This window comes from Thermobia domestica, chromosome 10, assembly GCF_964235325.1.
Source record: "Thermobia domestica chromosome 10, izTheDome1.hap1.1, whole genome shotgun sequence".
NCBI lineage: Eukaryota > Metazoa > Arthropoda > Insecta > Zygentoma > Lepismatidae > Thermobia > Thermobia domestica.
Genome location: NC_137463.1, coordinates 29449314 through 29463608, shown reverse-complemented (window position 1 = coordinate 29463608; position 14295 = coordinate 29449314). Strand labels below are relative to the sequence as shown.

General features: G+C 33.7%; 1 protein-coding gene and 1 long non-coding RNA gene across 3 annotated transcripts in view; one reads left to right on the top strand and one right to left on the bottom strand.

Moving 5' to 3' along the window:
* LOC145662392 (uncharacterized) overlaps positions 1-5318 on the bottom strand; it is a 93220-nt gene extending 87902 nt beyond the window's left edge. The window contains exon 1 of the long non-coding RNA XR_014127030.1: positions 3861-5318. This is a non-coding gene — a long non-coding RNA (uncharacterized LOC145662392). The remainder of the gene's footprint in view (positions 1-3860) is intronic.
* The window catches only part of Mgat4a (alpha-1,3-mannosyl-glycoprotein 4-beta-N-acetylglucosaminyltransferase a), a 726029-nt gene that overhangs the window by 673170 nt on the left and 38564 nt on the right, over positions 1-14295 (top strand). For both annotated transcript variants that reach the window (XM_081727920.1, XM_081727921.1), the window contains exons 8-9: positions 10261-10391; positions 12485-12592. In XM_081727920.1, coding sequence (XP_081584046.1) covers positions 10261-10391; positions 12485-12592 — 239 coding nt within the window. The remainder of the gene's footprint in view (positions 1-10260; positions 10392-12484; positions 12593-14295) is intronic.

The window sequence follows — 14295 nt, the reverse complement described above, 5'->3', positions numbered from 1 at the left end:
CTTCAAAATTATAGAAAAGGTAAAGATTTAAAAAATTTATTAATTTCATTAATTGGTTTAAAGAGAGAATTATGACAATGTTTTGTTTATTATTCTAAAATGCTGTAATCAAGTGGCAGACATGTTATATCATCAGTAGGCATTGCTGATGCCTGTTGTTTCATCAAGAAGAAAGACACTAGTCTGCAGTGTCACAATAATAACAAAACAAATATGAAATACATAAATGTCAAACGTTGTGAAAATTTTGTAAACACAGACACATAACTGAAATTAGGTAAAAGTGGAAATATCGCAAACATAGGCTGTCTACAGAATTTGGTCAATGAAAGAAAATGCAGAAATTGTGAATAAGCACAATTTCGGCTCAGAGATGGGAAACGTTAGAATAAGCAATCAACAACAAGAGAATTCGTCATCATGAGAATGACGATAAAAACCTAATGTTTGAGGGAATCAGGATCAGTTCTGAGAGACCTGTTGAGGATCAGTTCTGGGAGACCCGTAGAGGAGCAGTTGTTAGCAGTATCCATAGAACAGTCTCCAAGGAGTTTCATTCTTGGAATAGTCTCAATGAGCCATTATTGAGATCAACATCGAACCACGTTCCAGTGGACATCCATCCACTGGGCGACGAACCTCGAAGTCTGCAGTTCAAACCTCGTTCATCAAAGGTATGCTAGAATCACATCTCTGATATTCATTCTTTGACCAATTCATAGATAGTTCTATGCAATGCAAATTGACTATTTTACTTAATAACACAGACAAACATCCTACTACTCAATCTCTACTATAAAACAATAAGTGAATAAATGAGTTCTCTAAAGATTAACTTTATCATGTGTTAATTCAATCTCCTTTCGCATTATAATTAGTGATTAAGTCGAGATACGCTCCCGCAAGGAGGTTGAAATGGTGGAGGCGACCTTTGGTTCGATTTCCGGGAGGTCTACTGTTTAATAAGTTTAGTAACCCAATAGTGATAAAGTGAAGGTGACTCTAGGTTCGATCCCTGGATCAGTATATGTTGTCATGGTCGAGATGCTGTGAGGCGTATGCCGCGTAGCGGTCTCAGTACAGTATTAGATAGTTCTAATAATGCGATTTAATACTTGGACTTAATATTCTGACATAACAAACATCTAACTCTCTACTATTAACTTAATAAATGCCCATTTAAAATTTAAACGCTTGTACTCGAAGTAATCGAATCTCCTTACGTATAATTAATCAGTATTTTGTTGTCATGGTGCAGATGCTCAGGAGTTCGATTCCCAGTAATAGTAATTACCTGTCGCAAGCCAGGAGTAATCAGAAAAAAAAAATAACATGTGTGAGGTTGATTATGTTTAAAGAAGTTAAGGCTAAAATTCCGTTACAATGTTAAGGAACATAGTATAGTCACTAGGCTATAATCATGGCTTCAGGCCATAAGGGTAAATTAACCCGCACCACCCACCCTCACTGGGTGCTAACATTAGGCATAACATTTGTAGAAATGTCGTTATCAAGACAACAGTGCTGTCATCATTGTTATTCATCCAGCGACATGCTTGGATGCTATGATAAGTATTCATACTTAGATATGTAAATAGAGAACAATAGGCTAGTTAGTATGTAGATAGTATTAGTATTAATTATAGTTGTAAGGTTATAATATAGGAGTCGGGTATATATAGATATAAGTAGTTAATTAAATTTATAGTTAGTGTAAGTATAAGTAGTTTAAGAATAAGAATTACATTTAGTTTAGTCAGTAAGAATTATTATTATGATTATATAGATAATAAGGTTGAGGATTTGTATATTATTGTAGTTTTAGGAAAATTTAAATAAGTAATTTTGAGTAAGATTAAAATAAAATGAAGTTAAAATAAGGAAGTAAACATTAGAAGTTAAAATAAAAGTAAATAAACAGAAATGTCTTCAAGACATAGTAAATAATACATTACTAAGGTAATAAGAATTTTTTTTTTTAAAAAGAGTAATAAATAGGATTAAATAACTAGGTCATGAAGGATAATTTTAAGTAGCTATCTGAAAAAAAAATAGAAGAATAAGAACATATTATATTAGTAAATAAGTAAATAAAGGCAAGAAAGAATGAAAAAAAAATGGATTGATGAAATTTAAATGTATAGTGAGTAAGTTAAAAGTCATAGTAAATAGATTCAATGTAATTAGGACATTCTTTATAGGAAAACCTAGGTAGGTTAGAAATCACATTTTCGTGACGTTGAACTGGGAGTGCGCCAAACCTCTCACGAAAATTAGTAGGAACACATAAGTCTTCGGCGACATTAAGGCGGTACAGAAAGGAATTGGATACTCACTTGTCGTTCCGTAAAGCGGTGAATTTTTTTTTTAGTGAGTCTTACCTATTTAGTCGAGTACTAGGAAGATCAAAATTTTGGATTTTTGTTTAGTTTTTTGTAATTGGATTGTAGGATTAGACATAAGTTAGATGTTAAGAACATAAGTGTTAAGAAAATTAAGAATAGAAAATAGACTTGCTATCTAGCAATTGGGTTAGAATAGTTAAGTTCCTAGGATAAGGAAAGGTAAAAAAAAAAAAAAAAATTATACTGATCACATGCATTTAAATTAAGGAATGAGAAAATGAGATGGAAAGATCTGGAAAGAGGAAAAAGAGAAGGAAAATAATTAAAATAAAGAAATAGATAGCTAATTTAATAGTATATAGATTAATAAACAGAATATTATGGATTTGACAAGGCAAGATTTTAATTAATCTTGAAATATTTTATTATTATCAATGGATTTGACGATTATTATTATGATTATTGATTATTATGATTATTATGAGTATTAAGTATTATTATGATTATTATCTTTTAGTAATGTTAATGAAAAAAAAAAGCTAGCTAGATAAATATATGAGTAAGCATTAAAGATAAATACTAGTTAAGATATAGAGCTCTAGAGATAGCTATGATAAAGAAATAAGCTTACTAAATAAGATTTTAGGGGATAGAGGACTACGCTATATGCAGTCGATTTAGATACCCTTAAGAGATATAGCACACTATGAGACGAAGTATAGTATCATGTTTATAAACTGATCAAAGCGTTCGTTTCAACGTTTAGGCCATTTGGCAAGAAATGATTTAATTAATTATTATTATTTAGCGCTAGTTAACATTACTGTATTATTATATTATTATTGATTATTATTAAGATTATTATGATTAATTATTATCAAAATTATTATGATTGATTTATTATTATATTAATTATACCTGAATGTGACAATGGCTTAGATAGTTTTTGGGTTACAAGGCCAGTAACTAAAGACGTTTGAGTCAAGATCTAGAAATAGACAAGTATGAAGTACAATTAATGTACTATTTAGTATCAATATAATATCGAGATATCGATTGAAGTTGATTATTATACCGATTTTGACGAATTTTAATAGGTAAATAAATAAATAAGATTTTTGAGTATGGAGAAGAAGGGAGTTTTAAAGTAAATAATTTTTTTTTAAAATAAATAATAGTAGTAAAAGAAGTAAATAAATAGAGAAAGTAACTGTATATAAAACGGATTTATATGATGGCTTGCGAGAAAGGCCGCAAGGCAACAACAAAGGCCTAGATCCCAGATTCATGGAAATATGAGTCTGCTTCAGTATAATTTCCCCGAATCTGTAAATACGTTTTATGTGCAGTGAATTGTGATAAACAAGTAATTTACTAATAGGAATAAATAAAGATAATCGGTTACGGAACATAATTAATAATAGAAATTAAAATATTTGTAAAATGTAACATGTAGAGTATTATAAACAATGTTTAAATTTGATAAAGTAATTAATAAAATAGTAGAGTACTCACCATTAAAAGTAGAGATGATTTATAACACAATAAAGGATGTTGGAAAAAAAAATATATAATATATATAAATAACGCGTTCACACACGAAATTAAACATCACGTAATTTACACACTTCATTGAAAAAAAAAAAAGGGTAATATATTTAGATTTACACTTAATTTGCATTTGAACTATGAATTGGTTGAGCGTAGTATCAGGATGATATTTTATCATACAATAGAACTGTAATAGTGAGTGCACGTAGACAATTCTGTATCAGAAAGACGCTTTACACGTAGAGTGAATATGTAATTGAGTCAAGGTCGAGCGGAAATTGCAGAAGGAGGAGAGAGAGAGATGAAGTTTTGCTGAGTTCAACAGTTTTTGCATAAAAGCGTTGACTCGAGGTTGACATTGTGTTGCCAACCATGGTAATCAATTTGTGTCAAGGTTGCGGAAAACAGAATGATGTTTATGTTTGTGTTTTAGTGTTGTGATGAAGTTAAATGAAAATCCATAGTGAAAGTGTATAAACAAATACTATAGTGTGTGTATATATATAGTGTGAATATGAATAGAGCTGTTTCAATTTTCCTAAGAAAGGACTTAGGTTAGAAACATTCATTATTGTGTCGACAACGAACAAAGTTCAAATAGTGTTGTGTTTTGTCAATAGATGGCAGACACATGCTGTTATCAAGCAGATGAGTATGCTCTCATCAAACAGATGTGAATTTGTAAGTGAAAAAAAAAAAAAAAAAAACTAAATGAACTTTTGGAAAAGAAATCAGGAAAAAGAAAATTCATCAAAATTAATATCATTAATTCTTGTTGTTGTGTGTTAACAATAATTTGGCTTTCGATTTCAAAATAATTATTTTTAAAATTTTCATACTAACAATGTTGAAATTTCATATACAGGGAGTTCTCCGAAAGCCGATCTTTTACAAAGATCTAGTCGGCATCGGAGATGCCTTAGTTTAAAGTAGGGGCGTGTTGCAGTATGCGCTTCACGACACTTCAAAATTATAGAAAAGGTAAAGATTTAAAAAATTTATTAATTTCATTAATTGGTTTAAAGAGAGAATTATGACAATGTTTTGTTTATTATTCTAAAATGCTGTAATCAAGTGGCAGACATGTTATATCATCAGTAGGCATTGCTGATGCCTGTTGTTTCATCAAGAAGAAAGACACTAGTCTGCAGTGTCACAATAATAACAAAACAAATATGAAATACATAAATGTCAAACGTTGTGAAAATTTTGTAAACACAGACACATAACTGAAATTAGGTAAAAGTGGAAATATCGCAAACATAGGCTGTCTACAGAATTTGGTCAATGAAAGAAAATGCAGAAATTGTGAATAAGCACAATTTCGGCTCAGAGATGGGAAACGTTAGAATAAGCAATCAACAACAAGAGAATTCGTCATCATGAGAATGACGATAAAAACCTAATGTTTGAGGGAATCAGGATCAGTTCTGAGAGACCTGTTGAGGATCAGTTCTGGGAGACCCGTAGAGGAGCAGTTGTTAGCAGTATCCATAGAACAGTCTCCAAGGAGTTTCATTCTTGGAATAGTCTCAATGAGCCATTATTGAGATCAACATCGAACCACGTTCCAGTGGACATCCATCCACTGGGCGACGAACCTCGAAGTCTGCAGTTCAAACCTCGTTCATCAAAGGTATGCTAGAATCACATCTCTGATATTCATTCTTTGACCAATTCATAGATAGTTCTATGCAATGCAAATTGACTATTTTACTTAATAACACAGACAAACATCCTACTACTCAATCTCTACTATAAAACAATAAGTGAATAAATGAGTTCTCTAAAGATTAACTTTATCATGTTTTAATTATATCGCTTTGCATGTCATGTCAATATAAAATCCTAAGTTTCTTAGGTTGGTGGAGATAAAAGAAGTTTTTAGTTCCTACTTACTTTTTATAGTGAGTAGAAGCAACAACTACTGTGCACTTAGTTTACATCCCTGGCTTCATAGGCACAAGCACAGTGTTTTGTTGTCAATATATATATATACACTTTTAGCAGATCAGCCTAGGTAACCAATTTTCACTAAATAGTTACTGATGGACGAAAATTATAAATGATAATATTGCGTATGAAACTATTTATTATTGTGAAATAAATCAGTGAATAAAAGAAAACAAGTGTGTAATTCTCAAAATAGCAAATATGCATGTTGCAAACATAATTTAACAGTTTAGCTTCACTATTAATATCAACTGATAACCTCGAAAATAAAGCCAGGCTTCTTGCTGTCACATCCCTTGAAAACAGAGCATGGCTTCAAGCCTTGTCTTCACATTCTTAGAGCTTACATCTATGTAACGAAAATTTTCGAATAGTCACTGCTCTACGCTTAGGAATAGATACCTACGAGCCACACCGTTACTCCACTTGTAACGACCATGTCGATAGTAGAGAATTGCTTATCATGTAAAAAGGTTTTCACGACATACCAGTGTAAATGGTATCGTTCTGAGAGGTCTCATTTCAGCAGGCGTTCCATCAGTGAGAGAACCAAATGCATGCAGCCGCAATGACACAAAAAAGGCCTGACGGAATGACGTTAGTGCCATGGAAAAAAAGGGAAGGAGCTTGTTTAATATTTCACCTGTGCAAACACTTATGCTCCTTTAAATGTACCAGATACTTTGACTCGAGCAGGACTCGTAGCAGCTCGAAGAGAGGTCGAGAAAAGAAATAAATTTATCAATCTATTGGACAAATATTTATTTGTTACAATAGCAATTGAATCAAGTGGTTTATGGGGCCAAGAGGAGTTTAATTTTATCAATGAAGTTGGCTAACACGTTTCGCTAAAATCGGAAGATACCTGAGCTAGAACATTTCTCATATAACGCATTAGTGTAGCCATTCAACGAGGAAATGTATCAGCCATTTTGGGAACTTTGCCAACCGAAAAGAATTAAAAGAGGTCTTCAATTTGTAGGCAATTTGTAAACTATTCGGGATAAAATTTTCGCCAATTAACATTAATAATAATAATAATAATAATAATAATAATAATAATAATAATAATAATAATAATAATAATAATAATACGAAGAAGAATATTGTTAATAAATATAAATTTGAATCTTACAAATTTGAATGAAGCCGTAAGTTATAACAATATTTGATTGTTAAATTTGAAATGTAAAATAATTAGGCAAAATAAATAAATATATAAATAAATAAATAAAAATAATGATAACTAATAAGGATTTGGCACGCTATACTTGTACGTAACAGTTAATACTTTATAATGTTACAATAGTCATTATTGTTTTGTCATATATATATATCTATTTTTGTCAATATATTTATTTTCACTTATATCTATCTACCTTATAATAAAATAAATATTCTTATTTGTTTATGATACTGTCCTGAAAACTGGCCTTGAATCAATTCTGAACTGCTCCTTAAACGACACCTCTTGGACACAAGGATGTTTACCTGTTGGTTTGGGCGGTTTTGGTATTCGACGAGGTGTGGATATGGCGATTCCTACATTCTTAGCGTTATACCACGGATCTCTGCGTTTAATCGAAGCTCTCCTTCCACAGGGTTATTGTTTGCACCCAGATGGTTCAGTTCAAAAAGGATCTAATAAGTGGGCAAACTTGGCAGATACAAGCCTTCCGGAGATTAACAAAAAGTGTTATCAGTCATCTTGGTATACACCAATTGCATGTCAATTACATAATCATTTGTTACAATCTGTTGTTGTTCCGGAAGATAAAGCCAGGCTTCTTGCTGCCTCGTCTCCCGAAGCGGGTGCATGGTTGATGGCGATACCTTCTCCGCCTTTAGGCCTTCATTTGTCAAATGAAAGCTTTCGAATTGCTGCAGCCTTACGTTTAGGCTTAGCAGTTTGTGAGCCTCATCGCTGTCCAGCTTGTGGGGATGAGGTTAACCAACGTGGCCTGCATGGCCTTTCATGCATGAAGAGCGCTGGTAGATTCGCCCGACATTCCACTGTAAATGGTATAATACTACGAGCCCTCAACACAGCTGGATTTCCTTCAATACGGGAACCTTCTGGTTGCTGTCGTTCGGATGGAAAGCGACCGGATGGGATGACACTGGTTCCATGGATGAGAGGTAAATGTTTATTGTGGGACTTCACATGCGCTGATACATACGCTCATTCAAGTCTCCCTCTGTCAGTATTGAATGCTGGAGCTGTTGCTAATCGCAGAGAAGCTGAAAAGCAAAGAAAATACAACAACCTTCTCGAAAAGGTTGTTTTCACTCCAATCGCTATTGAAACAAGTGGTGCTTGGGGTGCAAGAAGTCTTGAATTCATTAGGGAGGTAGGAAGGCGCATTTCTTGTGTTTCCGGCGAAGTTCGCTCCACATCTTATTTAATACAGCGGATATCCGTTTCTATCCAACGTGGTAACGTCTCGTCGGTCCTGGGCACTTTACCACCTGGCAAGGAACTGGATGAAGTGTTTATACTCTGAGGGACTGTAGTTTTTCTTTTGACGTTATAATTACATAATTATTTCTGATTTAATATTTCTTGTTTCCGACCATGAATCGACAATACAATAATTATTACAAGGGTGAATCAAAAAGTAAGGTGAATTGTTGATTTACAGAAAAGCGTACAGATGAAGCTTTACTATGTTTGAAGTATGGTATCACACTATTATTCGAAGAAGGAACCGTAGTTGCCTAAACATTTATTCCAATGTGGCACCAAATCATCCATGCCCTGTGCAAAGAAATGTGGTTCCAGATTTCCTAACCAGGTACGTGTAGCCTGTTGTGCCTCTGTCAGTGTCTGGAAACAATGCCCACGGAGATATTGCTTCAGGGGGCCGAACAAATGGTAATCCGACGGGGCTAAATCAGGGCTATACGGAGGGTGATCGAGAATTTCCCACTTGAACCAGCGGAGGTGTGTACGGGTCCGTTCGGCTGTATGTGGACGTGCGTTATCATGCAATAACAACACGCCCTCTCGGAGTGCCCCCCACCGTTTTTGCCGTATGGCTGCTTTCAGCCTGTCCAGGGTTTGGCAGTAGGGGTCTGCATTAATGGTCGTACCCTTTTCCAGAAATTCAACATGAATAACACCGAGACGGTCCCAAAAGACAGTAACCATTTTTTTCTGGGCAGATGCTATTGTCTTGCATTTCTTGGCCTGTGGTGACGATGGATGTTTCCATGTCATGCTCTGACGTTTGGATTCAGGTGTCCATAGAGGTATCGGAGTTTCATCGCCCGTTATGATGCGATGAAGGAATGAATTTCCTTCGTCGGCATAACGTGTGAGGTGGCTCAGGGAAATGCCCATTCGCTGTTTTTTGTGTTCGTTACTCAGAAGCTTGGGTACCCAGCGCGCACACACTTTTGTGAAGCCCAGTTGGTCATGGACGATACTGTTTACGGAACCATAAGAGATATTCAATTCATTGGCAATGTCCTGCAACCGCACTCTTCTGTCTTCACGAATCATGGCATCGACGACAGCCACATTCGTGTCGGTGATGGACGTTGATGGTCTGCCACTTCTTCTATCATCTGTGACAGTACTCCTACCACTTGCAAATGCGTTACACCACACGTACACTTGTTTCAGCGACATAACACTATCTCCGTAGACCTGCACCCATTCTCGATGAATATCACATGGTTTTGTTCTCTTGGCCCAGAAAAAACGAATGACACCGCGCACTTCCTCCTTGGTGTAATGTTCCAGTCGTTGCGCCATCTTTGAGTTGCTCTCAGCACCAGACAGGTGGACATAGAATGTTGTACAAGCCGTCACATTTCTATTACCAGATTACCTGTAACATGGAAAAGAATTAATTAGCTACACACAATACTATGGGTTTGACGCAATTTCACCTTACTTTTTGATTTATCCTTGTATATTTATTCTCGATCACACAATAATTAGTTACGGACAATAATTAATATTCTGTTATTTTGATTTTGTCAGTAGATTTATATTTTAATATTCTTATGATGAAAAATAACCGTTTGCTTTTTTTTTTTTTTTTTAAATCAGCAACATATTGGTTGAAAGTTGGTTAGCTAAAGCAACATGGCAACAGTGCATACACCCAAACTTAAAATAAAAGTATAACAAGAAATTAGATCCATTAGCGTCTAGCAAGCAAAACTAAAACTAACTACACTCCTAGGCCGTCCTAGTATTGACTCTGAAGAAGAACATGTAGCAGTTGAAAATTTAACCCTTTCTCTCTATATTGGATATTTGTACTGATGTAAGAATATATTTTTATCGCAAATGCGTCCATTGTATTGTATTACGAAATTAATATATCATTATTCCTACTCTTCTACGTCTGTTAAATTTTCAAACGTCTTAATATATTCTATTGTTTTGAATTTTCAGGGAAAATGTTTAAATGTGTGGAATTACCATGGCTCATACAGTTTTTCCTAATGTTTTACAATGATAAACCAGTGGACTGGTTGCTCGAACATCTTATTTCTACAAAAATATGTAGCCTTGATAAGGACGCTGTAAGTATCGCTCTTACGTGAAATTGAGGACAAATTAATGATTTTTGAATTTCAGCTGATCTTGCTTGTTTTCAAGGATTTAAAAGCACTTCTAATGGAATTCATGTAGTACTTTTAATTACTTTTATTGATGATTAATTAAATTATACTTTTGGTATTTCATCAGTGTATTATTTATTTAAACTGATGTTTCAAAGCTAACTTACTGATTTTATCATCAGTTACAATATTCAAGTGTCATTCTAACTTCATTGATAAAGGCATTAGAAAATCGTCCTTGAAACTTCAGCTCAAATAAAAAAAACGCTCATAAATGGAACCAAAAGTTTAATTTAATTAATTATAAACATTTCCTTAAAAATTATGTGGAATATATACATAGATAATATCAAAATACCATTTTGACACAGAAATGGTACAGATAGTTATTTACCAATATGTAGTTATTTTTTCTAAATTCATTCTTTAAAAGGTCCAGCATGTAGTTTAAAGTGGCTTGATCAGTGTAGCATCCTATCGAAATTAATAGTTTTGATAAGCTGCGCTACAATGAAAGAACTGGAGATTTGAACCATTACTAAAGTATATATTTTTTCTTTCTCTCTTTTTTTAAAAAGCTTAACCATAACTAAAGGTGAAGTAGGTTTTCCATTTTATTATGAACCTTCTTTATCATCTACGAGAGCCTAAAGGAGGGTTTTGTAGAATGTAAGCGAGAGAGAAGTAAAACTACCAGTAAAACTTCATAAAATGAACAGAGCCACTGAAGAGATCGTGATGATCACTCTTCAAATTAACGTGTGAGAAATATTAAACATAGCACTCCTATCAATAAATAACATGCATTGAATTTCATGGAGAAAAAAAAAAAAAAAAAATGACAAAATTTTGTGTAGGTTGAATGATACGTTTGCTTGCAGATGGGTAAAAATAAATTCGAATGAGCAGTTTAAACACTTACAAGTACATAAACAATACTTTCCATGGTGCATCATAACTGTAAATGAAATATTATACTTCTAAAACGAGAGAACAATCGAAATAATGAAAGCAAATATATTTTTGACCAAGTATATGTGTTACTGTATAAAAGTCGCTAGTTCAGCTGAAAGGAAAATCTATTGAAAACTCAAAATACGTGAGAAATTCAGAAAGTAATGTCTTCAGGTTCACTACTCGGCCAATAGTATTGCAAACACTCTGAACCGTTTATCATTAATGCACTGATGTTTATTAGTTGTAGAATGTTTCTTGTTTCACCTTCCTATCTCTACTCGTTCCAGAATAATGGAGCAATCTATGACATCCAGTGGTGACGTCCAGTTGAAACAGCTGGCTGTCATTGAATTTCTTACTGCTGAAGGTTGTGCGCCCAGGAACATTCATCGCGGGCAGTGAGTTGTGGATACACCATTACGACCCGGAAACGAAGCGTCGGTCGATGGAGTACCGCTACATGTCCCTCCTCCACCAACAAAATCCAAAGTTGTTCCATCTGCTGGCAAAGTATTGTTGATATTCTGCCTCATTCTGCCTATAGTGCGGATCTTGCGCCCTGCAACTTTTGGCTCTTCCCCAAACTTAAGGTTCACCTTAATGGCCAGAGGTACAATTGTGATGCGGAGGTGAAAGCATCACTTCGGCAACGGTGTCGTCACTAGCCACCACAATTCTTCGCCGACGGCGTGGAAAGCCTTGTTTCACGTTGCACAAATGTCTTACCCGTAATGGACTACGTTGAAAAATGATGCTATCATTTGTAGCTGACGATGCAAGCTTTCCACTGATATCTGTATCGGTGCTATCTGTCGAACACAAATAAAGATATCACCTTGGAGGCATTACTTTCTGAATCACCCTCGTAATTTTAAACTAAAACTATTAAACTTTCTGTACCAGAACTGGAGTTTCTGGATCTACTGCACATGAAAACCATCATGGAAAGTATGATTTGTTTAATATGTTTAAATAACTAAGCTCATTTTTCGGTTTTATTTGTTTAATATATATATATAAATTCACATATCATATTTTTAAGAGTTCCAGTATATGATATCTGAAACTTGCTGTTGAGTTAATTTTTCCATTTCCAGAAACATTGCAAAAAAGCAAAAGCTCAACTGTGGGTTCACTATAAACCTTCTCTTTTCCAACATATTGGAACACATTCCTCGTTAAAGGGAAAAGTACAGAAGCTTAAGGTATGTATTTTCTTAATAATTACAATTTAAGCCAACACAACTTGTAATAAATTGTATACAATCAATAATTACGTATTGATTTCTTTCAAGCAGCTTTAATTTAGAAATATATAGTACAAGAACATGTTGAAGACTATTTTCGTTGCCTTAGTGTTAGCGTTTTTAATATACGTAATCGGTAAATGTAAATGTTACTGACAGTTTAAAATGTTCTTTATGCACTGAAATAATTACTTTTCCTATTCTGCACCTACACTTGTGTGCCACAGAAGGCAGTTTGTGCAAATCCGTCTTAAATCCGAAAATAACATGAATAGACCATTGGTTACTCATTCTTCAAGTTTAATTCAGTGGGGATCTAGTCTTTCACATTTCGTACCCATCTCTTAGCCTATTTAATCTGTCTATGGCACTGAATTATCGTTCAATATCAACCGAAATCTCACACACTGCAATAAGAAATTTGAAAACATCTCTTTTTGTTTTAACAGCACATTTACGTATTCGCTTTTTGCAGTGTTGCACGGAGCTGAGAATTGTCACTTGGGGAACTTGTGTATTATGAGTTCACAAGCAAATTTTAAAATATTTTGATCTAGTTTTTTCCTCATTATAAAAAATTATGGTCATGGCCTCTAAGACGTATTATAGATGTCGATGAGTTAGCGAATGTAATTTAACAGTAAAATTAATTTATTTTAAGTATTTGAATTTCTAAATTATCTGTCATAGAATAATCATGTAGTAGAATTTTTTAAAAGGGTAAAAAAAGAATATTTATGATTCGTAAATTCAACCAAATGTTACTGACCACTTATGTCAGAACTGTGCTTCATACAATTTTTCATTTGTGGTAATATTTTTTTTTTCTTTTTAATTGAAATAATTGAAATAATGCTCTAGCTGTCAGAAGTGTACATGGAGGACAGGGTATGGGAGATATTAAGAATAATATCTGTTGTATCTCCAACTGTCTTAAGTAAACCCTTATCTCAATATATTCCCTCTTTTGGAAGGGTTTCCTGAGCAATATTTCAAAAAAGTAATTCTGGTTTTCACTCATGGAATGGGAGAAATCTGTACATTTACATTTGCAATGATTTCAGTTAATTGAATTAAATTATACAATTCTATTGGCAGAACTATAACATTATAATAAACGACCAAATCAGTATAAAATACATAAGAAGTACATTCAAACACAAAGCCGGAAAATTGTTACAGGGTCACTTTTTCTTATAGTGCAGAGCTCCTGTATGAAAAATGAAAGAGTTCATGTATCTTGGAAAGATCTTATATGTTAAATAGATATACAGGTATATACAGCATGATGAAGCCGTAGTATACTATACTTATTAGTGTTAACAATGACGTGTCATTCAGTCTTCCTGTGTGTTCAGTGAGTGAGTTTCTGGATTTGCTTTGGAATATATGTATATATCTATATTAGATGACAAAGGATCATATGATAAATTTTGCTGGTCGATTAAACGAAATAGGTATCAATATAAAATTAAAAAATGTTGATTTTACTTTCTCATCCAAGTTTACTACATGAGCATCCTTATTAGTAATTAAAAAAAAAGGTATCTGTATGCCAGTTATTTCGTACTACCATTTTGCAGAAACATATAATTTACTTAAGTACGAGTAAATAAATTGGCTTGTGTATCTTGTGTGTAACTTTTTTTAATTCATGTCCG